Consider the following 26,276-nt stretch of genomic DNA (forward strand, 5'->3'; position numbering starts at 1 on the left):
CACTGAGGATGAAAATCCAACACTAACAAATGTTCTTTGGGCTAAAAATAAAGATCATTGAAATACACAGTTTTTTTCCAAGAAGGGTTGAACGTGCCAGGGTTGTGCTACTGTAATGTCTCCATGTGTCATTGGGACTAAATCTCTCTAATTCTATTGATTAGAATCACAAATGGGTTATAATATGTTAAGTTCCAATATTTTTCTGACTTGATTGGAACCTGCTTCTCTGTGAGGCTATTTTTGTAATGAGTTTTTTGTACTTAATTTAACTGCCGTGGTCTTGGGGGAGGGGGGATGGAGGGAGGGAACTTTGTTCCTTTGTTGTTTATTGTTAATGCTCTCCTATGCCAGCCTGTCATTGTTCCAGTTGTTTGAAAAAGAAAAAAAAAGACAAAAAGAAAAAAGGATGCATCCATTGTCTGGCTTCTCGAGTCACCTTATCTGGCTGTCTGAAAATGTCACTGTTCGATTTTGGTCTCTGCAGCCTTATTTGAGTGTTGCCTTAGACTGTCTGACTGGACAAATAAACTCTCTTTGCCCTATGTTAACAAATGCAGATTTTTTTTTTTCTTTCCTCTTTGTTATAGGGAATCTAAACGTTGAACTTTTTCTCTTTCTCTCTTTCTCTTTCTCTCTGACTGTTCTTGGTGCTGGGCCCTCCCTCCTACAGCGATGATACCTCCTAATATCGCTGCATGTATGAGAAATGAAAAGCTCGGGGAGGCTTGCTTCTACCTTATGGGCCATAATCAAACTACGGTTTGTAGCTCAATCAATACTAGGTGTTTCTGTGCTGTGGCCTAATTTCCTCATTGCTTCTGCTTTAGCTCTATTTTGATATGTTTGGCAATTCATTCTGAGCACCCTGCGTTCTTTGAATTGTAAGTACACCGCTGACCCTATGGAAGTCTTACCCTCCCTTCTCTTAAAAGTAGGTGTAAGAAATCCCAAGGTTAGATTTATGATAGTCATTGAAGCCCCTTTCCTCACCTAGATCCTAAAATGACTTCATAAGCTTCTGCGTGTGTTAATTCTAGAAGTCTACCCAGCATTCAGAAAAAAACAAACCTCAGATCACAAAGCTCTCACTTGGAGGGATAGGGCTTTGATAGACAGGAAGATGAGATTTCCTACTCAGATATCTCTTGGCAAATGACAGCCCACGGGCCAAATCTTGTTCGCAGCCTGTTTCTGTAAGTGAAGTTTTAGTGGCACATCGCCATGCCCGTTTCTTTTATGTGTTGTCCGTGGCTGCTTTTGCACTATAGTGGCAGGTGAACAGTTGTGACAAACTATGCAGCCTGCCAAACCATAAATATTTTACTCTTTGGCCCTTTACAACTTTTTCCTTTAAAAAGTTTACTGATTCCTGCTCTAGGCTATATTCCTGCTTTTGTTAAAACCCACCCTAGGTTTTGGGAGATGGTTCGTGAAAGAGACTAGTTGCTTAATGTTGACCTTGTTGGCTCATGAAAGATCCTTAAGGGGGCACCCGTGATTCCTTCGCCCCTGTGACTGTGGCCCTGGTTTGCCCTCCACGCTGCAGCACATCATTTCAGGTGCTTTGCCTGGAATGCAATAGTGTGTATGACTTACTGGGTTTAGGTGTGACAAAGCATCCCTGTTTTGAAAAGAGCTGTCATACATCCGGGATGCTACCTAAAACATTTGCAGCGTCATTTCAAGGAGTTTAACAGTAAATAGGAGCCCTATGGGTTGCCCTGCTTTTCAATCTATAGACAACTTGAGGTTGTAAGAAGCTGTCCAGTGACTTCACGGCTCAAAGATGTAATTATGGCTGCTTCTATAGCATCAAGAAAAGTGCCTCTATCCGAACCCCATCTAATGTCAAATGTGATCCTGACGGCCTCTCTTCCACTCCCTTTTATCTGTCAGCAGACTCTACAGTTTAAAAACAGTTCCTTAAACTTATGCAAAAGTAAAGAAAATAGTTGAACAACATTCACAAAGGTAGAGAGAATGTTAAATGGACCCTCCTATAATGTCACAATTGCCCATCATCAACATCTGGCTGTGTTGCCTCTGTAATCACCAGGCTGGATAACTTTTTTTTTTTTAAAAGAAGTATATTTTGCTTACAGTAAAATGCATAAAGCCTGAGGGTGCAGTGCAGTGAATTTTTACCTCTCTATGCACGCCTTTAATCCCCACCCAGATCAAAACATCAACTCTTTACATTCCCCCAGAAAGTTCTCTCATGACCCTCCAGGTCAATAGCCCAGGTTGTTTTAAAGCAAATTAAAACAAGTATTCTTTAAAGAAAGGAATATTTTCTGTCATGGGGGCTGGGGGCTGGGGGGGTGGATCAGGGAGGAAGGGGGGTAGAGTGGGGAAAAAAGAGCAGGAGATAGGGTGGGGGCATTTTGATACTTTTAGACAGACTATTTGGGTTGTGCCTTTAAAGACTAAACTCATGACTGATGTTACAAGTTCTTTAATGGTCTATGAGTATAAAGAACAGTAGACTAGCTGTGGAAAGCCACAAGTACCAGTTTTTTAACCCTGACTAGTTACAGTTATACTTAAATTAACCAAGAGCCAGTTGGCTTTGATTCTGACTGCTGTAACAGTCGTTTGTTTGTTGTGACTAATGGGATCTCACGTGTGCGGGTGGAGACAGGAGCCGAGGTCCTTGGTACCAAACTGTTGCTCTGGTTTCTCTTCCTCGCAGACCCCAGCAGCGACGGGAACGGCCCTCCCACCGGTCCACAAGGTGTTCCGGAAATGAGGGCCGCGCCCCCCGACCGCCGACAACATCCATCATTGGAGTCCAGTTATCCACCCGATCTTCACAAATCATCACCACATGGGGAAAAGCGGGCACACGTGAGAGATCCCAAAGGCAGCAGAGAGTATAGCAGACAACCCAACGAACATCACACATGGAACGGAACTTCTAGAAAACCCGACAGTGGGGCTTGCCGACCCAAGGACCGGGCACCCGAGGGACGAAGAGATGCCCAACCCGAGCGGATGGTGACCAATGGCCCCAAGAGGAGGCCCCCGGAGAAGCGGAGGGAGGGCACGAGGAGCGCTGACAACACTTTGGAGAGGAGGGAGAAGCAGGAGAAGAGGGAGGCTTCCCCGGAGAGGAGGCGAGAGCGGTCCCCAACCCGCCGGAGGGACGGCTCCCCCGGCCGGCGGAGGAGGTCTCTCGAGAGACTCTTGGATCAGAAAAGATCTCCGGAGCGCAAGAGAGGAAGCTCACCCGAAAGGAGAGCCAAATCCACAGACCGGCGGCGGACCAGGTCCCCCGAGCGGAGGAGAGAGCGGTCCCTGGAGAAAAGGAGCAAAGAGGACAAAGGCGGCCACCGAGAGAGGGACGAGACAAGTCTGAAACAGGATGCCGGCCGAAGTTCCAGACATCCCCCGGAGCAGAGAAGGCGACCTTACAAAGAATGTAGCACCGACCTCAGTATCTGAGACCCTGAATCACATTCCAGCCTTTACCGTGTCAAAGGTTCTAAGAGGAAGCTCACAGACCTGAAATGATTTAGTTTCTTACCTAGTGAAGCGTCTGACGTCAGCCTGATGATTCTCTGACTTGCGACAAACATTTGATGCATTTGAAATCTTATAAGAAAAAAATATATATATATGAAAAGTGTTGTGCCTGATGTATCATATTAAAGAAAGTATTTTTAAATGCATACTTTTTTGGAAATTATTTGCCAAATGCTGCCCCCAAGGGATATAAATTTTGTTTCTACATAAACTGTAGAATTGTCAAGAATTGTTCCCTTCTGGGGGGAGCGACCTTTTTCTCTCCTGGTAAAATGGGGCTGTTGATCATCTTCTCTAAGTAAGGAAAATCATTGATGAAGTTTAATTAATTTGATAGAGACTTATGTAGTGATGTAGTGCTATACTGTAGTTAGGAGTTTTTCTTGAAAAAAAGAAAAGAGCAAAAAGGCAAAAATTATATTTGTAGAAGCTGAGGACTCTTTGGAATGGATCAGGATTGCCGACGATCCTAAAATTAAGAAACTGTATGAAGAGACTACTATCGCACATGAAGGATATTTATAGTTAAACGACACAGCACAAAGAAATGTTATGTTCTCAAGTTATAGTTGGTTCAGAAAACAGTTCGTACTCTCCCTGGCCGTAGAAAGGTGCCAGGAGGAGAAGGTTGGCCGCCATTACCCCAATGCAGCCCAAGCACAGATGCTCAGGTTCATTAGCATCGCCAACATCTAATAAGATTTCATTAAGGCAGTGCCATCACAGCTTTGCCCAACTACTAGAAGGAATGGATAACAAACACCTTCTGTGTTGTCTTGCCTGATTTGAGGCGGAACAGGAGATGGAATGGGTGACAGTGTGCCTGGCGTGAGGAGTCCTAAGAATTGCCAGTACAGAAAGTATGTTCCCCCGTTTTAGCGTAAGCCCGCGCTTGCCCTTTGCCAAACTGGGGAGAAGGGAGTAAGTAAGCCTTGTTGGAAGGAACCTCTCTGTTAATGTTTAAAAGAAATGAGGGTTGGGCATGCTCATTCTTAGAAATGCCAGTTTTCCTTTGGAACCATAATGAAAGTCTCCAGGATGATTGAAAGGGAGAGAAGGATGCGATTTCAGTGGTTCTAGATCTAGCTGGCAAACCTCTGCCCTTATGACCCTGTTCTTTTAGTCTTTCGACAGAGCAAAACATAGTGATTTTTCTTTGATAAAAGACCCATTCTTTTGCTATCTCACAGGAGGTTTGGTTGGGTCGGCTGTAGCCCCAGGATGCGGTTGAAATGGATTACTGCCTAGCTGAGCCAAAACCTTTGCTTGTACCTGTTGGACCACTGCAGCAAACCGCTGCTTACGATGCATTGTGTATTTCCATAGTACTGTTTTGCATTTTCCATACAGACACAAAACTTTGCAAGTCAATCACTGTTGTTCTCATGGTACTGTTTAAAAAAAAAAAAAAAAAGGAAAAAGAAAAAAAATGGAGAAAACCAGCCAATTACCATGTGTACAGAGTTAAAAATTGTAATTAATAGAGCCTGTTTTAAAAACAAACAACTGTTGCCTTTTTTTCTTGTATAAAAGAGAATTTATGACACAAAATTTAGCTGTGAGGAATGTGATATGTGTTTGTATTTCTGAATATGGAACAAATTGATTCATTGGGATATATTTTACTGTAAACTAAATCAGGTATGTAAAGCTGTTTTAAAAATGGGAGACTATATAAGTAATTCTCTGAAGCTTGAGTTGGTTTGAATATCATCATTTCCTCCATGGTGAGCCTGCTTGTGATTTATTAAGCACTTGTTTGCATTTCTGTTCTTCATTCATTTCTTGTGGTGTGCTATGGACTTAATGCTCTTTCTGTATTGATGAAAAGCAGTATGTGGGCCAATCTTTTTATAAAACACTATGCATATATAAATATTACATTGTTCATAGCTTTATTTGACTTATGGGTTTATACATAACATTAGAATGAATAGCTGTCATTGTGTGGACATGCACAAAGCAAGTTTCTTTCCTGGAACAGACACAATTGTACATTTCTGTAGCTAAAAAAGAGGAAAAAGTCTGTGACTGCTATTTTTATTTTCAGAGTTTTCCATACAGAGCGTACATTGAACTACAGTGGTAAGGCGGAGCTGAATAATGATGTTCTTTTTTCATCAATTTCCTAAGAGCCAACTTGGGGATTTTATTCCTAAGGCTCCACTGCTAGAAATTCTCTCACTCTTTCTAGCCAAATCCATGATGTTAAATGATCGATGCTTTCAATTGTGGTCCAGAGTTTTAAATAAATGAAATCAAGAGGTGGATTTTTGGAGTACATCGTGAAGTTAACATTTTGATGTCTTTCTTGTTGTCAGAGATGATACTTGACCTCTTAAAATCTGTGTGCTACCCACCTGGGCTTGGCTCCGTCTGTGAAGACTTTTGATGTGGCAGTGCCGTCTGAGTTCCACATATCAGATTTGCTTTGGAAATATCGTACTGTACAGGGACTATGCATTAAGCAGAAAGGTAGTGTTTTCTCTGAACTACTGTAACCTTAAATTGGAGACTGATTCTTTTGAGCCTACTTTCCCTAGTTCCACACTTCGTGTACATGTCTTGATGAGAGATGATATGGATGAGTATTTTGTATGATTAAATCAAACCCTATAGGAACTTCCCTCCCACCCATGACACAGTCAATGCCTGAAAGAATTTTGTGGGGAGAACTGAACACCCTACATGTATTTTTTAAGTTTCTTTTGTGAAAGATTTTTTAATGCATTTTTACTGTAAAAAATACATGGAAATGTATGCATTCCATAACCACGATTGCTTCTGGATTGATATCTTTCTTGTCTCCGTGTTATCTCAAATATATCAGGGTCACGTAACCAAGAGAGAGTGTCTGGCTCCCAGTGCGATGAAATGTCATACCATTCTGTTGAAAGGGAAGGAATGATGGTCTTGCGATAGTATTGTGCCTTGCTACTCAAAGTCTGGTGCATGGACCAGCTCCCTCCTCATCAGTGGAGAGCATGTTAGAAATTCAGAGTCTCAGGCCCCGCCCTCGACCTACTGAGTCAGAATGTGCTTTAAACAAGATCCCCAGCTAATATGAATGCATGTGAAAGTTTGAGCTGCATGGTATTGCACAGAACCCTGGCGATAAAGCAAAACCTGCCAAGCCAAGAGTTTCATCACCTCCTAACTGTGATATTGGGCCAGTTCCTTAACGTCTTTTTAAGAATCAGTTTCCTCATCTTCGAAGGGGCAGACGTCATGGAGTTGTAAAAGGAAATGGAAGTGCTTAGCACACCTCTGACAATCAGAAAAATCCCCAGTAAATGCACTAAACTTTTTTTGAGGAGGATTTTCTTCATGGCGGTCGGTATTCTACTCCTTTTCATTGTCCTTGTTTATTTTCCAATCAAAACGAAGAAATACCTTCTCACTCTATTAAAATGAGGAAGAAGGACTTCTGTTTTAATTATAAAGTTAATGAACAATGTGGTTCAAACTACTTCACAAGTATAAAAATTACACTTACCAGTGTTTTGAGATAGGAGTCCAAAATGCCTTGCTTTGAAAGTTAAGATGAAAATAATCTCAAAACGTATCTTTTGGAGATAGAGATGTATGTGGATTTAGACATACTTTTTTTTTGCGGTACGCGGGCCTCTCACTGTTGTGGCCTCTCCCGTTGCGGAGCACAGGCTCCGGACGCGCAGGCTCAGCGGCCATGGCTCACGGGCCCAGCCGCTCCACGGCGTGTGGAATCTTCCCAGACCGGGGCACGAACCCGTATCCCCTGCATCGGCAGGCGGACTCTCAGCCCCTGCGCCACCAGGGAAGCCCTAGACATACTTTTAACTAGATGAAAAGGCTAATAAGTTAGTGAGTGGTTCAACATGTATTCTGGTTGATCATGTTTGTAACCCTTTCCAATTTCCTTGCAGTTTTTGGATTGTTCCTTTGTGTGGCTTAGTAATTAGGATTTTCCTCCAGAACCTGAGTGCCCGGGCACTCCAAACGGTATTGTGTGTGATACTATGTTGCTTTATTTTGTCACCGGCATGGTGATTATGGACACTGCTCACTTCCCAAATATCTCTTTTGGTATCTAAGATGGTCCCTGGCTTAACTGGCAATTGAAACTATTTGTAAAACCCTTACATCGCACAAGTTCTTTGCCTGCCATAAATGGTCACACCAAAAAGAAGGTACTGAGATTCAGTGAGAGCTCTCAGGATTTTTCCTGCTTGTGGGCAGCCTGAGACCACCTTAGGTGGTCTGCATCAATCATGAAAGGAAGAGCCCTTCCAAGTTCCTCCAGGTGATTTCTCTTATCATCCCTCAGCATCATCAGCATGTGGGTGTTCAGCACAATAAGACGCTAGGGCTTTTGGAATATGTGTCATTACAAACGAATGACAAAGCTGGCCCTTTCCAACACAGTTATTTGTTTTTCTTTTTCTTTTTGCAGGAGTGGGCCTTCTGTGAAAATGTTTTGACTAGTTCCACCCAGTGATGTCTTTAATGATTGTGCTCATTGGTGGGGGCAGGAGTGGTATGATTTTACTTCTCTAGTGCAGGTACTAAATGATCACTAAAGCCAACGTGCAAGGTCTTTTTGAAAGTACATAGATTTAAGGTTTAAGGTGGTGAAACCGCACAACTCAGGTTGGGACTTGAACCCACTGTCTTTTAATTGAGATCTCAGGACTGGTCTCAGAACTTAATGAAACTCAGGTTCTTTATGTCTCCTCACAGAAGGAATTCAGTGAGAGACAAAGTGATAGGTAAGAAGTGGATTTATTTAGAGAGATCCACATTCCGTAGGCAGAATGCGATCATCTCAAAAGGCAAGAGCGGCCCCAGGGCATGGGGTCACTTCAGAAAGTCAGAGTGGCCAAGGGAGAAAAACACTCGTCAGAGTGTGGACCATTTCAGAAGGCAAGAGGCCCCGAAATATGGGGTGGTTAGTTTTTATGGGCGAGGTAATTTTTTGGGGGAGGCCATGCCCCATGGCTTGAGGGATCTTAGTTACCCCCACCAGGTATCAAACCCAAGCCATGGCAGTGAAAGCGCTGAGTCCTAACCACAGGACCGCCAGGGAATTCCCTGGGGTGGGTAATGTCATAGGCTAATGAGTGGGAGGATTATTCCAACTATTTGGGGGGAGGGGCGGGGATTTCCAGGGATTGGGCCACTGCCCACTTTTCGGCCTTTTATGGTTAGCCTCGGAACTGTCATGGCACTGGTGGGCGTGTCGTTTAGCTGATGTATGATAATGAATGTCCAATGAGGCTCAAGGGCCACAGGAAGTAGAACCTTCCGCCATCTTAGACCTAGTCGGTTCTAACCAGTTTCCTCTATGTCGTGCCCTGCCCCCTTCCCTCCAGTTTCAGTGGTATTAAGAGTAAACGCTGGAGTTTTGCATGTGACTGCTACCTTGTACTCTCACCTTTCCGACTAACTGATAAATCTTCATTGACACATCAGGAAATAACAACTTGCTCAGCACAGTCTGGCCCTCTAAATGCCACACCACACCGGTACACACTGCCCTTTTTATATTTATCTCTCAGGTAAGAAATTCTCTTTGATCTCCTAGGATCCTAGAGGTGAAGGGAAAAGAGCTCAGAAAGGCTGCCGAATTAATTTCTATATGTGTAAGAGGCAAGACTGTGACTCATTTATTCTTTTTTTTTTAACATCTTTATTCGAGTATAATTGCTTTACATTGTTGTGTTAGTTGCTGCTGTATAACAAAAGGAATCAGCTATATGCATACATATATCCCCATATCCCCTCCCTCTTGCGTCTCCCTCCCACCCTCCCTATCCCACCCCTCTAGGTGGTCACAAAGCACCGAGCTGATCTCCCTGTGTTATGCGGCTGCTTCCCACTAGCTCGTTTACATTTGGTAGTGTATATATGTCCATGCCACTCGCTCACTTCGTCTCATCTTACCCTTCCCCCTCCCTGTGTCCTCAGGTCCCTTCTCTATGTCTGCGTCTTTATTCCTGTCCTGCCCCTAGTTTCTTCAGAATCTTTTTTTTTTAGATTCCATATATATATGTTAGCGTACGGTATTTGTTTTTCTACAATTAACTAACTCAATTTCGTTTCTTTTTGTGGCTAATATTCCATTGTATATATATGCCACATCTTCTTTATCCATTCCTCTGTCGATGGACACTTAGGTTGCTTCCATGTCCTGGCTATTGTAAATAGAGCTGCAATGAACATTTATTCTTTCAACACATTGGGGACCACTGTGGGTCAGGTACATCCTGGGACTAGAAGCACCTGCTTCCTGATCTTGAAAGCTTACACTTTGTCTGGGGAAGGTGAACAGTCCAATACATATAAACCTCTTTTCAAGGAGAAGCACAGGCTGTTATGAGAGAAAATAATCACAGATTTAGCCAGGCTGAGGAAGGTTATAATTCCAGAAGGAAGAAGAGTTAACTGGTGAAAGAGGGAGGGAATGTGGTCCAAAATGGAAGGGGTGGTGCTCTGAAGGGCCATTGGGGTGGGGGGGGGTAGTTATTCTGAATTTTAGACTGAAGTGTAATAGGAGACAACTGGGGAGGGTAACAGGGCCCCTGGTGAGCTGTATGTGTGTTGGGGGAGAATCCAGTAAAGCACCAGTGCGAGTCCAGAGAGCAATGCTTATCATGAAACAGCATCCTGGATAAGGCAGGATTGCTCATAACTGAAAAGTCCCCAGGCCCGTGTTTAACATCCTCTTGTTAGGAGAATTCATTTTCTTTTCAACCTAATCCTCCTACTTCCCCTTCGCTAGACATTTGTTAATAAGTGCAGAACACTCTCTGCCCAGTTTCTTGTGTTAAAGTCATTCATTTACTATTCTACCTGGTTTTCTCCAAGTTTACAAATTTCCATCTCACTACCTTTTTTTTTTTCTTCAGATTCTGGCTTCAAACCTTGTAATGTTGTTTTCACTTCTTTTTTATTTTTATTTTTTGAGATTAACTACATCTTTCTCAAGCTGTAGAAGCCTGGTTAGATATTATCCCATCTTTGTGAAACATGCCCATATTTGTATTGAGAGAGGAACCACTCCTAGGATATCCTACTTTGAAAAGCAGTGTGGTTTTGTTTGGTTTTTGGCCATGCCACGCGGCATCCCCACCAGGGATCGAACCCATGCCCCCTGCAGTGGAAGTGCGGAGTCCTAACCACTGGACCTCCAGGGAATTCCCAGCAGTGTTTTTTTGTTGTTTTTTTTTAATTTACGAAAGTAATTCATTCTTAAAATATTCAAGTGTATCAGGAAAGTATAGAATAAAAGGTGACATTGTTTCTTACTACCTGTCAAACCCAAACCAGAGAAGTAACCATTAACAGCATGATTCATGACAATTATGATCTTCTACTTATATACAAGTGTGTGTGTGTGTGTGTATATGTATATATAGATATAGATATAGATATAGATATATAGTTTGGGGGTTTGTTTTTATACAACAAAAAATGAGCCATTAAGTACATACTATTTTATATACTGTTCCTTGAGGACAATTTTTCACATTTTTACATATATATAATATATACATGTGTCGTGTACATATATGTATATATGTACATATTATATATGTACATATATATAACATATATATATACATATATATATTCTAATTCTCTATCTGTACTTCCTCCTGGATCACTGCAATAACTTTCTTCCTGTTCTGCCTGCCCACCTACAGACTCTTCTCCACATAGCAACCACAGCAAATCTTAAAATGTTCAGTGAAAGGTCAGAGTCCTTACAGCAGACTCCTTTTCTTCTGACCCTCGCTCACCATACTCCAGGCACGCTCCCAGCCTCACTCAGGGCCTCTGCTCTATCTAGTCCCTGGTCTGGAAAGCTCTTTCCCCAAATATTCACAGCTGACTCCCTCGCTTCATTCAAATCTGCTCAAATCTCACCCTTCCAGTGGGGCCCACTACTTCACATGGTTTCCTTTCTTGGTTCTCCTCTTTTCCCCTCCATGGCACTTACCAGCTTCTAACATGCTGTGCACTTTATGTGCTTACTTATTATCTTTATTGTTTATCACCTGTCTCCCTCCTCTAGAAACTGGGTTAGTATTATGGACACGCAACCCTGCACTTCGAAGGGCCCCATGCTTGATTTAATGCTCTGCCATCATCATCTTGAAATTTTAGTAATTCTTAAATAAGGAGCAGCACATTTGCAGTTTGCACTGGGCCGTGCAAATGATGTAGTTTGCTTTGTCTAGAATGCGAGCTTCACAAGAGCAAGGATCTTGGTCCTGAGCTCTGATGAATTTCAAGTTCCCAGAAGATGATCTATTTACAGTAGAGGCACGTAATATGCACTCAGTAAATAGAAGTATTCTCTTAGTAGTTTCATATTCTGAAGTTGAACATTTACTTACGTAGTCCCTTACGAATTACAAAAATATGCTGCAGCAAATAACCTTATACAAAAACTTGGTACCCTTGAGTGGTTTGGTATAAATACTTTTGAAGGGATACATGGTGACTGCTAGTTCTTTTTTATTTCTGGTGACACCGGAATTGTTGAGCCTTTGCCTGCTTTCATTGGGAACAGCCGTGTTGAGCAACGTGCTTGCAGGCTACAGACCCATATCTCACCAGAGAGAGTTACCAAGCACGGTATAGCCACTAAACCAACAGTTCATAGCCTTGGCTACACATGGAAAGCACCCAGGAGCTTTAAAAAATGCCGATGCCTGTGCCCACCCCGCAGGGATCCTGATACAATTAGTCTGCAGTGTGGCCTAGCTTGTTTAAAGGTCCCAGGTGATTCTAATTGGCCGCCGTTGCATTCTTCATCTGCTTTAACCTCAGACTGTGTGGGACTGAATGGGTCTGCTGTGTTTCTTTCTTTCTGCCTTATAGTATCTACTGTTGTCTTTTTTAGTTTGCAGTATAGCAGCAGCTCAAAGGAAAGATGGTTAGAGATTATTTTCCCAGGGTAAACTCAAAAGCCTTTCGATTCCAGGAAGTTGTTAGCCAAATATAGAGATAATAAGTATGTATGTTTCAATTGTGAATTCTGTTTAATATTCCTGTCACCACTAAACTTATTCATTAATAACGATAATGAAGAGACTTCTGCATTGTCAACAAGAGATCTGAACAACATCATTTAAACCAAGATTTAGCCAGAGTACTTTCACTTAAATTAATTTGAGAAATATTTTAATGGTCTTATGAAATGGGACATGTGGTATGTTAAAACCCAGTGAGAAAGAGAGAATACCGAATAATTAGCAATTAGCAGTCGTCAGGATGAACAATTGTTTTCTAACAAGTTCTTCCAAAGTATTTATGATCCTTCTACCTGCCACCTCCCACACAGCTCCTTTTAGCAGACAACTTTGGGGCTGAAAAGTAATTATGCCATGGCTGAGTAAGGGCAATGTGACATTCTTAAGACCAAAACAACATACATGCCTTAGGTTTTAAGGGGTATAAAATTCTTGGGAAAATAGTGCTGGGAATAAATGCTATTTACCTAGCAGCTCCTCGATTATCATAAGAAGACTCTAACATTGATCCAGGCAAGTGTGTGGGATCCACCATTGCTATGACCAGCCCTAACTCTGGACCAAAGGGAAGTATACTTGAAATAGTCATAAAATCTAGAGCAAGGCAGTATCCAGTGAAAATTTCATGTGTCCAACCTATCAAGTAGACAGCCCTCCCTAAAGTCACCCCTTGTGGAAGGATTTTTTTTTCTGGCTGCAGCTGTGGGTTGGCTGCTGCATTTTTTTTTTTTTTTTTTTTTTTTGGAGGAATTTTTTGAGGCAGATTCTCCACGTATCCTTGGAAATGGTAACTTAGTTGACCTTAACTCCTTCCATAATCTCCTGAAAACAGAGCTTAGTTCAAAGCACTTTGTTAGCAAATATGTAGTGATGACTGTTTTCCTGGCACGGTGCTCACTGTCAAACAAAGGCAATAAAAATCCCAGCATTCCTGAAGTTTAGTCTGACATGGTGGATGGACATTGAATGATTGAGTCCATTTGTGGTAAGAGCTGCAGGTGTGTATGTGGTGCCCATGACCGTCTGTAAGAGGACAGCTTACTCTGGACAGTCCAAAGAAAGGAGGCAAAGAGAAGGAAGGACTTGCCAAGGAGAAGGGAGACCTCTGCAGAGGCCTCGTGGCAAAGGGAGTGCAGCTTGTTCCAGCAGAGAATCAAAGACCCATAAGACTAAAGATCTAGCCCAGCAAGGGAGGAAGAGGGAGAAGCAAGACTTGGAATGTGTCTGTGAGCCTTAAGGAGAGAGACCCACTGCTTATTCCCACTGGGTAAGAAAAGACAGCCCAAAGGAGCAATTGACAGAGGACCAAGTGATCCCCTCATCACTAAAATATCTCCCACAAAGCAGTGAGAATGGACCACATTTGACATCTCTATAATCCTGAAACCTACTAGAATAACCACAAATATTTGAAAGAACAGTCATGTGTTAGTCTCCTTTTTACAAAGAAGCAAATCTTTTATTTATTCTTCCTACAAGAGCCAAACTTTGGGTTATAGAAAGTGCACTTGGGCTGGGAGTAGCTTTGCTGTCAGTCACTTTTTTTTTTACCAGGCAGGTCTTACTGGAAACTTGTAACACAGGGAAACATTCCCTGCAGATAGATGGGCAAAATTTTTGAGCAAGATTACAAACTCCATGAAATCACCCAGTCTGGTTTATGATGTCTTTTCCTCTCAACGTGGTTCAGTTTTATTTTAGAAATCTATTTCGTGGGGGGTTATTTTTATCACTTGGGTGTATTCTGTTTGGATGGCTTTTGTTTCAGTCTTTATTCTTACTAAAAATTTGTTTCTCTGTCTTCCTGACTTCCACTGAAATGAATTGAATGAGAAATCCGAAAGGTGCATGTCTAGAGAATAAAAATGTCTTAATTGTCCTCCCTGTTAATGAACTTTAATTTGGATTTTGAGGAAGGGTTTGTTCCTTTGTGCCCCTCCCCCATGATGTCATGGACAGTGACATTCAAAGATTGGGAAGTGGTCTGCTCCATTCATAGAATTTAGAGCAAAAAGGATTCCCTATTTTCTACTATTTTGTGATACTTTTAGAAGAAGCCAGATGTGGGCATCACTTAGAACATGACCCAAACTTTGAAAATATGGGAAGGACAAGTGAGACAAAAACCTTAACTTTTTATTTGTTTTATGACACAAGTAATAGATACTACATTAGCTTTGTTTTAAAAAATCCAAATAGTATAAAAGACCCTCTTGATGATGCCCTCCCCCCAAATTTCAGTCTTACCCCAGAGCTAGCCACTGTTGTCAAATCAGCTCTCTCCATTCAGACACATCACTGTACATGTGCAAAGGCATAAAAATACATATATGTAGATAGTTTTTATCTGTGGGATTGTAAAATGACAAGTGCACAGTAATGTACATATTGCTTGTCAGTGTTGTTTTTTCTCACTAAATGTATCTTGTAGATCTTAACCAGTTCAGTGAGTGTTCTCATGCTTTTTTTTTTCTTGTTTTTTAAACTGCTGAATAGTATTCTGTAGTGAATTAGCCTGCTCATGCTGCCGTAGCAGAACACCGTAGACTCAGTAACTTAAACAACAGCAAGTTATTTTCTCCTCTTTTTGGAGGCTAGAAGTCCAAGATTAAGGTCCCAGGGTTGGTTCCTAGTAAGGACTCTTCCTAGCTTGCAGACAGCTGTCTTCTCACTGTGTCTTCACATGGCCTTTTCTCCGCTATCTCTTCCTCCTCTTGTAAGGACACTAATCTTTTCTGATTAGGGTTCACCCTTATGACCTCATTTAAGCTTAATTACATCCTTAAAGACCTTATCTCCAAATGCAGTCACACTGGGGATTAGGGCTTCAACGTAAGAATTTCGGGGCGACACAGTTCAGCCCACAGCATTTAGTATGGATGTGCTACACTTTCTTTCATCTCTTTATCTGCCATGGGAGAAATTCCTTAAATTTTTTTTTTTTTAAGTTTAACTCCAGCATAATTTTGTCCCCTTGGTCTAAAAGAGACCAGGATTTCCTTCACCTCTGGGATGGTGGGAAGTCAAGGGAGAGGGAATGGAGATGGGGAGGGATAGGGAAGCAAGAGATTGATTTGTAAAATGCTGATACCCAGTTACTCATTCTCATTAGCCCACGGAGTTTTCAGCTTCTTCTCTCCCTGCTAAGAAAGTGGGCGAATCTGGCATTTCAGGATGCAAAGTTGGAGGAGGTAGGCAAGGCCAGAAATGTCTTGTATGGGCTGCAAGCCTTCCTTAAAAAGTTAGCATTGCCAGTGGGAAACCTAGGGGGACCAAAAAAGCTCCAGGCCATAGGCAGACACCCCCAACTCAGTTTCTAGCCACTATCCAGACACAGTTGTCCAGAGAGGTGTGCATCCAGTTACAAAATGCCATGTTCACTATTCTGTGCATCTTTTAGGAACCGTCTGTGTGCTTGCACACCCAAGTCCCTTGATGCCAAGGGAAAATCTGGCATTCTTTGTTCATTTAGACCAAAGAGTAATTACCCAGGGAAGATAAAGAAAAATTCTTTTCCCTGGTTAATCTACCAGGGCCCTCTGGAGGTGAGTGCTACTGGAGAGAAATACCTTGACCTCTTGACTAAGCCAGCGGTTCTCAATTTTAACCCCCAGGGCACAGTTAGTGACATCTGGATACACTTTCATTGTCATATATAGGGGAGGGGGAGGGGCGCTGTGCTACTGCATTTAGTGGGTAGAGGCCAGGGATACTGCCGAACATTCTCCAATGCGCCGTACAGCAACAACAAATTATCTAGCCCAAAATGTCAGCAGTGCCAAGGTTGAGAAAAACTGCTCTAAGCCAAATGATAGAAATTTGCTGGGGACTTGCAGCTGGGGAAATTATTTATTTTTTCTTTATTTTTTATTGACGTATAGTTGATTTACAATGTTGTGTTAGTTTCAGGTGTACGGCAAAGTGATTCTGATATATATATGTGTGTGTATATATATATATATATATATATGTTCTTTTTTTCGATTATGTTACATTATAGGTTATTACAAGATATTGAATATAGTTCCCTGTGCTATATGGTAGGTCCTTGTTGTTTATCTATTTTATGCATAGAAGTGTATATCTGTTAATTCCATACTCCTAATTTATCCCTCCCCTCTTCCCCTTTGGTAACTGTAAGTTTGTTTTCTATGTCTGTGAGTTTGTTACGGTTTTGTAAATAAATTAATTTGTACTAACTTTTAAATTCCACATATGATATCATATAATATTTGTCTTTCTCTAACTTCACTTAGTACAATAATCTCTAGGTCCATCCATGTTGCTGCAAATGGCATTATTTCATTCTTTTTTATGGCTGAATAATATTCCATTGTATATATATATATATATATATATACCATATCTTCTTTATCTGTTCATCTGTTAATGGACACTTAGGTTGCTTCCATGTCTTGGCTATTGTGAATAGTGCTGCTATGAACATTGGGGTACATGTATCTTTTCAAATTAGAGTTTCATCTTTTCTGGATATATGACCAAAAGTGGGATTATAGGATCATATTGTAATTCTATTTTTAGTTTTTAAGGAACCACCATACTCTTTTCCATAGTGGCTGCAACAATTTACATTCCCACCAGCAGTGTAGGAGGGTTCCCTTTTCTCCACACCATCTCCAGATTATTATTTGTAGAATTTTTGATGGTGGCCAATCTGACCCAGTGTGAGGTGATACCTCATTGTGGTTTTGACTTGCATTTCTGCAGTAATTAGCAATGTCAAGCATCTTTTCATGTGCCTGTTGGCCATCTGTATGTCGTCTTTGGAGAAATGTCTATTTAGGTCTTTTGCCCATTTTTTTATTGGGTTGTTTGTTTTTTTGATATTGAGCTGTGTGTGCTGTTAGTGTATTTTGGAGATGAAACCTTTGTCGGTTTCATTGTTTGCTAAGATTTTCTCCCAGTCCGTAGGTTGTCTTTTCGTTTTGTTTATGATTTTCTTTGCTGTGCAAAAGCTTATAAGTTTGATTAGGCCCCATTTGTTTATTTTTGTTTTTATTTCTATTGCTTTGGGAGATGGACCTAAGAGAATACTACTACGATTTATGTTACAGGATGTTTTGCTTATGTTCTCTTCTAGGAGTTTTATAGTGTCACGTCTTATAATTAAGTCTTTAAGCCATTTCGAGTTTATTTTTGTGTATCGTGTGAAGGAGTGTTTTAACTTCATTAATTTATATATGGCTGTTCAACTTTCCCAAAACCACTTGCTGAAGAGGCTCTCTTTCCTCCATTGTGTATTCTTGCCTCCTTTGTCGAAGATTAATTGACCATAGGTGTGTGGGTTTATTTCTGGGCTTTCTGTTCTGTTCCATTGATCTATATGTCTGTTTTTGTGCCAATACCACACTGTTTTGGTTACTGTAGCTTTGTAGTATTGTCTGAAATCAGGAAGGGTTATGCCTCCAGCTTTGTTCTTTTTCCTCAGGATTGCTTTGGCAATTCTGGGTCTTTTGTGGTTCAATGTAAATTTTAGGATTATTTGTTCTAGTTCTGTGAAAAATGCCATGGGTAATTTGATAGAGACTTCATTAAACCTGTAGATTGCTTTGGGTCGTATGGCCATTTTAACTATATTAATTCTTCTAATCCAAGAGCATGGGATATCTTTCCACTTCCTTGAATCATCTTCAATTTCCTTTATCAATGTTTTATAGTTCTTTGCATATAAGTCTTTCAACTGCTTGGTTAGGTTTATTCCTAGGTGTTTGGTTTCTTTTGGTTTTTGTTTGTTTGTTTTTTGGATGCAATTTTTATTATTTATTTATGGCTGTGTTGGTCTTTGTTGCTGTGTGGGCTTTGTCTAGTTGCAGCAGGCAGGGGCTACTCTTTGTTGCGGTGTGCAGGTTTCTCATTGCGGTGGCTTCTCTTGTTGCGGAGCATAGGCTATAGGCCTGCGGGCTTCAGTGGTTGTGGCACGCGGGCTCAGTAGTTGTGGCACACAGGCTTAGTTGCTCCGCGGCATGTGGAATCTTCCCAGACCAGGGCTCGAACCCATGTCCCCTGCATTGGCAGGCGGATTCTTAACCACTGTGTCACCAGGGAAGTCCCTGGGTGCAATTTTAAATGGGATTTTTTAAAACTTTCTCTTTCTGATATTTCCTTGTTAGTGTAAAGAAACACAACGGATTTCTGCATATTAATCTTGTATCCTGCTACCATGCTGAATTCACTTATCAGTTCTAATAGTTTTTGTGTGGAGTCTTTAGGGTTTTCTATAGAGTATCATGTCATCTGCATATAGTGACAATTTAACCTCTTCCCTTCCAATTTTGATACCTTTTATTTCTTTTTCCTTTCTGATTGGACTTCCAATACTACGTTGAATAGAAATGGTCAGAGTGGGCATACTTGTCTTGTTCCAGAGTTAAGTGGGAAGACTTTTCAGCTTTTCACCATTTAGGATTACGTTCGCTGTGGGTTTGTCATAGCTGGCCTTTATTATGTTGAGATATGTTCCCTCTATACCCACTTTGGTGAGAGTTTTTATGGATTTTGAATCTTATCCAATGCTTTTCCTGTTCCTATTGAGATATTCAGGTGGTTTTTATCTTCTCTTGACGTGTTGTATTGCACTGATTGATTTGCATATGTTGAACCATCTTTGTGATACTGGAATGAATCCAACTTTATCATGGTGTATGATCCTTTTTATGTGTTGTTGGATTCAGTTTGCAAATATTTTGTTGAGGATTTTTGCATCTATATTCATAAAGACATTGGCCTATAATTTTCTTTTTTGGTGTTGTCTTTGTCTAGTTTTGGTATCAGGGCAAGGTGATGGTGGCTTCATAGAACGTCTGTGAGAGTATTCCCTCCTCTTTGATATTTTGGAAGAGTTCAAGAAGGATAGGTATAAGTTCTTCTTTGTATGTTTGATAGAATTTGGGGAAATAATTTTAAAGAATATTGACATCTTCATTTTGCAGAAGATGTAATTTTTAGACAAGTCTCCAAAATTGCTGATTTGAATGTTTCTTTGAAATGGTAGACATCTCAGTGAGCAATTTCGTTTTATTTTATTTTTATTCAGATAGCTACTGAGGCAGTCTGTTAAATTTTTTAGTTGTAACACACAGGTTTCTTGGAGGACAGTTTGTGACATCTACAGCTCTCCTAAGTTTGGTTACATATTCAGTTGGCTTATTTCTCACTATCAAGTGGCCTTTATTTAAATTTCAGCCACCAGCTGAAGCTTCACCTTGAGTTAAATAATAATGCACACATCAGAAGGTGTTATGGGGATTAATTAGTTAACTTTTGTAAGGTGCTTTAAAGATAAGAAAAAAAACCCACTTTGCGTTCTAACTTTTATAATTAGGCAAATCAGGCACTTTTTAGCCATTACAAGTAGCTTTGATCCTGTCTGCCTTCTTGCTTGCCTGAGCAGTTAGTTTGCTGTGGGGAAGTATATTGGAATAAGCAGTAGTGACCTGTAGTAGAAAAATGCAAACCTTGTTTGTGATGGCTATTTTCAGATTCTCTTTTAGTCGTGAGATGAGGAGAAAAAGCATCCCCAAGGGAAATTAAAATCCCTTAGTAGTGATGGGAGACTTCAAGGTAGTGCTTCTTAAACACCAATAAGTAAATTAGAGAAATCGTGTGTGCTCTCTCGTTCATATTTATCCATTCACTCTGTGTCCCCTCCTCCCTACCCCCCATAAAGAGGAAAGTATGATTATGAGAATCTGCTAAAAATCTCTCAAGTAAACCACAACCTATATTAGGGAATCTTTATATTCTGTGCAGACTCCTTTTTTTTTTTAACCTGTTTGGCATTTGCTTCTTTCTTCCCTTATAACCATCACCATTGTCATTGTCATTGTCATCATCACCTTATGTTTGAATAATCTTTTGCAGTTTGGAAAAAAGTTGAATCCAGAATGTGCCAGGCCCTGTCCTGGGGGCTGCATGCCTCATCTAATCCTCACAACACCTATTAAGATGAGTACCATTGTCCCCAATTTACAGATGCCATAACTGAGGCTCACAGAGGCTGCTCTCATGACCATGGTCACAGCTGGGAAGCAGTGATGCTGAGACTGTTTCAAAGTCAGTGTTCTTTCCAGAACTTCATGCAAAAGAATTTTCATTGCACTTTTTCTTTTCCAATCTGGCTTTTGTCCCCCCTGAGAGTCTAGCAGGAAAGGTGGTATTTTCTCTGTTCTCCAGGTAAAGAGACAGGAGATAAAAGTTTGCCTACAAATGTCACCAAATATTGGTGAGTTTATCTGCTCACCTCACATATTCCTCAGCCCCTGCAATTTGGCATTCCACATTGACCCCTTATGACCCAGAGCCCTTTAAGGCTAATAGACAAGTCCAATACACAAGTCCTAGGAGACAAGTTCAATGCCGCTTTCCTACTTAGCCTCTCTTCACTTTCTGCAGCACTGAACACAGCTGACCACTCCCTCCTTGATTCTCCACTTTGCTGTTTCCTTCCTCCCTTCTGACCTGTACTGTCCACTCCTCTTTGTTATCTCCTTGCTCCTACGTACATTTTAGATGCAGATGGCTCCCCAGGGGACCATCTTGGGCATTCTTTTCTACTTTGGTAATTCCACCTGTGTCCATAATCAGTGCTTCCTAAATTTTGCTACATTTTAGAATCACCTGAGGATGCTTTTAAACATCCCAGTGACCTAGCAATCCCACTACTGGGCATATACCCTGAGAAAGCCATAATTCAAAAAGAGTCATGTACCACGATGCTCACTGCGGCTCTATTTACAATAGCCAGGACATGGAAGCAACCTAGGTGTCCATCGACAGATGAATGGATAAAGAAGATGTGGCACATATATACAGTGGAATATTACTCAGCCATAAAAAGAAACGAAATTGAGTTATTTGTAGTGAGGTGGATGGACCTAGAGTCTGTCATACAGAGTGAAGTTAAGTCAGAGAAGAACAAATACCATATGCTAACGCATATATGTGGAATCTAAAAAAAAAAAGATTCTGAAGAACCTAGGGGCAGGACAGGAATAAAGACGCAGACGTAGAGAATGGAATTGAGGACACGGGGAGGGGGAAGTGTAAGCTGGGACGAAGTAAGAGAGTGGCATGGACATATATACATTACCAAATGTAAAATAGATAGCTAGTGGGAAGCAGTCGCATAGCACAGGGAGATCAGCTGGGTGCTTTGTGACCACCTAGAGGGGTAGGATAGGGAGGGTGGGAGGGAAACGCAAGAGGGAGGGGATATGGGGATATATGTGTCCATATAGCTGATTCACTTTGTTATACAGCAGAAACTAACACACCATTGTAAAGCAATTATATTCCAATAAAATGTTAAAAAAAAATCGCAGTGCCCAGATTGCACCGTAGACAATTAAAACAGAATCTCTGATCATCAGTGTTTTTTAAAAATCTCTCTAGGTGATTCCCAAGTGCAGCCAAGTGTGAGAAGCAGAAGCGTGAAATCATCCTCCATAAGTGACTCCCAGGTATGCCCTTCTAGCCACGACCTGTCCCCTCAGTATGAGATATATGTCTCCACCTGCTCCCTGTGTCCCACAGCCCCCCTCAAAGTCAGCTCATCCAAAGAGTAGAGTTGCTAAATTTAGCACAAAAATATGGAAGGCTTCATTACATGTGTATTTCAGATAAACAATGAATAACTTTTTAGTATAAACATGTTCCAAGTATTGCATGGGACCTTCTTATCCTTAAAAAATTATTTGTTGTTTATCTGAAATTCACATGTAACTAGGCCTCCTGCATTTTATCTGGCAACCCACCTAAGAGAAAATCATCTCTCTCTTTGAATCCCCTTAGCTTGGGGAAGAGCTTCCCCATCCTCCCTATCAATGAGGAATAAACCTCAGAGCCTTCTTTGACCCACTTCCTCCAACCCACATCCAGTCTCCAGCTCTTTTGACTCTTCCTCTGCAGTCCCGAAATGCTTCCCACATCTCTCCTTCTCTCTTCTTTGCCGGTGCTTCTACCTCAAGCCTGCCCTCTTCCCCTTGTTCTTTCAGGATTATGTCAGTTTTGTAGCTGGACCCCTTTGCACATTTACTCTTTCCTCAGATGATGTGATTTCCTTAATTTGCCAAAATAACTTTATAAAGCGCAGTTCTGATCATGTCACTGTTCGCTGTAAAAGCTTCCCGGGGTCACTCACTGCTGAAGACAAGGCAGCGTGTGCCCCACAGAATAGATCCCGACCTAACTTTCCAGCAGTTAGGAAACTACCCCCCACCCCTCTTCGAGCCCCCCAGGCATCCAGTCTTAGAAAACATCACAGCCTGGCACTTGCCTACACTTTGGTTGCCGCTTGGCCTCGAGTGCCATCCCCTTCCTAACAAAGACAGACAAACAAAAAACTCACCTTGAAGTCACCTGTGTCACTTTCTAACCCATTATTAATTCCTGTAGACTCTTCCTTCTAGCTCTTAGCAGCTGTCAACCACTTCTTCCCAGCCTCACCATTCATGCTCTTTCAAGATACTAACATCTTGAGCCTGGACTAATGTAATAACTTAAAAGGTCTCACTTGCCCCCTTGTAGTGTGGGCCTTTTTAGAAGTAGGTCAGATCTTGTCTGTATCTATCTGGGTGGCCCCTCCCTGCTTCATCATACCCTCTCCCCTGGCTGGTCATGGTCAGTGTACACCAGCTGGACTTCAATGGCCGGAACCTGAATTTTGAAGCCCATGAGCGATCTCTGGTCAGTGGAACCATTCTTACCATGTAAGCAGCAGGCTGGCAGGGCCAGGGATTAAACAATCCAATCCTAGCGTTCCCTCAACCAATGCTTGACAAGCCTTACGTGTATGACTGACACTGTTTCTTAGAGTTCCCCAGCAGAATTAAGGGTCAGTTGCCCACAATGGTAATTTGCTTGTTAATTCACCATTCATTTGTTCCTTCTGGTCTCTGTCTGGTTTTCTCACTCCTGTTTTGGCTTTTCCTGGGATGACCTCCCAAATACACTAGTTGCCCTTGAATCCTTGACTCAGGGTCTGCTGCTGGGGACCCCCAAACTAAGACTAAGAGACTTCTCTTAAGCATGGTTAGTTAAATAGAGGAAAATAAGCAATGCCATCTTTCAGCTATTCTAAAACTTTGATATGTTGGAACGAAGATTTTCAAAGAATCAGACAAATGAATGCCTTTTTATGATATCACAAGATTGACTTCTTTTCCTCCTTCTTACTGAAACTCATTCCTAAAGATGGGGAGAATCGTTATTTTAAGCACTTTGGGGGTATGCCTGTGCAATTCTCAACAACCTCTTAAGTGCCTCCTTCACCCACAAAACAAGGGGTGCTGGGAACCATGTTTATAGTCCCTTAACCCTGGTCATACATGACTGGACAAGCATGGCCCTTTGATCCAAGCTGAACCAATAAAACCCACCTGCTCAGGAATATGAAGTTAGGACTTAGACTTTCTGGTTCAGTCTGAGCTGAGAAAAATACACCATAGGAACAGTGGGACAGCCATTTTCCACTCCGCATTTTCTACCACATACGCTAAGCAACAGAAGAAGCTCGTCCGCAGAGAGAGGAAAATAAAGTGGGCAGAGATGAGAGAAAGACAGAAAGAAAGACAAATTTGATATATTTGGAATGTTGATTTTCAAAGAATCAGAATCAGTTGATTTATCCCACCTTTCCCCTGCTTAAATGATAGCATGAGGTGTTCAGTCCAGAGAGCACATGCCTGTAAGGAGCTGGTATTTGAGTGGCCAGAGGCGTGGACCAGCTGCATTGATGACCCCAATTCATGGTCTCTCTGGATTTATTCCTTTCGCCCAGAAACTTTATAGTTCCATTTCGGTATGATTCTGGGCCAGCTTTGTGACTTGCTTTAGACAAAAGAATATAGTGGAAATGATGGTGCAGCAATTTGGAACCTAGGTCTCAAGGGGGCTTACATATTTGACTTATTCTCTTGCTTCCACTTGGACTCCAGCCATGCCATGAGAACCAGCCCTGGCTAGTGTTCTGGAGAATGAAGGCCCCATGGAGGAGAACCAAGTCCTCCTAGTCAAGACCAAGCAAAACCAACCAGCCCCAGCCAACACACCAGCTGAATGCAAATACATAAGCAAGTCCAGCCAAGATCAGCAAACTAGGTCCAGATTAGCAGAACCATCCAGGGGATCACTAGATGTTGGAGAAATGATAGATGGGTATTGTTTTAAGTTACTGAGTTTTCGGATGATTTGTTTTATAGCCTCATGGTAATCATGGATAGATCTAGCTGATATGCTACCAAAACTTTCTTCCATTGGAATTACAAATGCTTAAGTCTCTCTCATGAAACCTGAAAGAAAAAGATATTATAATTCTGTTCACATGTGTTATTATAACTTTTCAACAGATTAGGAGGCTGTATTCTAAATGATTGTCTTAATAGGGGCTCTATTGTATACATGAGAGTCACTCTACAGATAGCTCACGTGTCATCTGAAAGAGATTCATCCTACAGAGCAGAGCTGGACAGACCGCAGCCCATGGACCGAATCCCACCTGTGGCCAGTTTCTGTCAAGTTTTATTGGGATACGGTCATACTCACTTGTTTACATGTTACCTATGTTTGCTTTGGGGCCACAATGATAGAGTTGTATAATTTTGAAAGACACTATATGGCCTGCAAAGTCTAAAATATACATTTTCTTGCTTCTATAGGAAAAATTTGCCGATCCTTCAGAGAATCTAAAACTGAGGTTCCGTGTCCCAGTAATTGGAAGAGATGTGCCGTATGGGTTAAGACTACAAGGGCAGAGAAACAACAATGACAAATAAGAAGCAAAAACCTGAAGTCGCAGAGTTTGATGCTCCAAATGGCAACCACCCACTGGTGTTTTTCACAGGAAAACATGCATGCAGCGTGCTCCATGGAGAGAAACAGCAGGGGTTTGTTTAATTAATGAGGAGCAGCAGTTTCTCTACTCAACGACAGAAAGCCCAGCTTGTTCTAAATATAAAAGTCACCCTTAAACTCCTTGAAAATCACTTCTTTCAGTAGTCAACATCTGAGTCTATAATCCTCTCTGGAGTGCAACTTTTTTTTTTTTTTTTCCCTTGCGGTACGCGGACCTCTCACTGTTGTGGCCTCTCCCGTTGCGGAGCACAGGCTCCGGACGCGCAGGCCCAGCGGTCATGGCTCACGGGCCCAGCCGCTCCGCGGCATATGGGATCCTTCCGGACCGGGGCACGAACCCGCGTCCCCTGCATCGGCAGGCGGACTGTCAACCACTGCGCCACCAGGGAAGCCCTTTTTTTTTTTTTTAATGTAAGAAACCATAGAGAAAAATATTGTAAAGAGATTGGTTCCAAAGAACTCTGCCACTGATTTACTGTCTAAGAAATAAATGGAGGGAGAGTCGTGAAGATTAACCCAGCTTCTCATGGATGATGGATCCTAGATACTCAAATAATTCCTCCTATCAACTATCCTATTTTAGCAAGAAAATACTGCGAGTGAAAGGTATGGGTAAGTGACATGAATAACATTTTCTTCCCAAATTTGTCTTAACTGAAATGTCTGAGGGAAACGCATAATTTAGATAGTGGTTCATAAACCTTCGTAAAATAAAGAACCCTATGCTATGATTATTCAGCCTTGTGTGTTTTCCCCCCTCTTTTTCTTGTCCCATTAATTGAACTCTTGCTGTGTTCAGATGCCCCCTGGAATGTTGGAGAAGCATGTCAAAGGCAGCACATCCAAGCTGGCACTATC

General features: G+C 41.6%; 1 protein-coding gene and 1 long non-coding RNA gene across 29 annotated transcripts in view; both read left to right on the forward strand.

The window, feature by feature from the left end:
* Positions 1–4,967, forward strand: part of MAGI1 (membrane associated guanylate kinase, WW and PDZ domain containing 1) — a 617,182-nt gene extending 612,215 nt beyond the window's left edge. For 20 of the 28 annotated variants that reach the window (XM_033424840.2, XM_033424841.2, XM_033424843.2 and 17 more), the window contains one exon: positions 2,696–4,967. In XM_033424840.2, coding sequence (XP_033280731.1) covers positions 2,696–3,447 — 752 coding nt within the window. In that variant the 3' untranslated portion in view covers positions 3,448–4,967. Of the gene's footprint in view, positions 1–673; positions 763–2,695 lie in introns of all 28 variants that reach the window. The other 8 variants (XM_033424852.2, XM_033424853.2, XM_033424855.2 and 5 more) reach the window with 1 other exon arrangement.
* A 2,818-nt stretch (positions 4,968–7,785) lies between these two features.
* Positions 7,786–26,232, forward strand: LOC125965593 (uncharacterized). The gene is made up of 4 exons (XR_007479660.1): positions 7,786–7,810; positions 7,961–9,065; positions 21,960–22,027; positions 25,223–26,232. It is a non-coding gene; the product is annotated as an uncharacterized LOC125965593 (long non-coding RNA).
* Positions 26,233–26,276: the final 44 nt, after the last annotated feature.

The sequence above is a fragment of the Orcinus orca genome, chromosome 10, assembly GCF_937001465.1.
Source record: "Orcinus orca chromosome 10, mOrcOrc1.1, whole genome shotgun sequence".
Lineage (NCBI taxonomy): Eukaryota > Metazoa > Chordata > Mammalia > Artiodactyla > Delphinidae > Orcinus > Orcinus orca.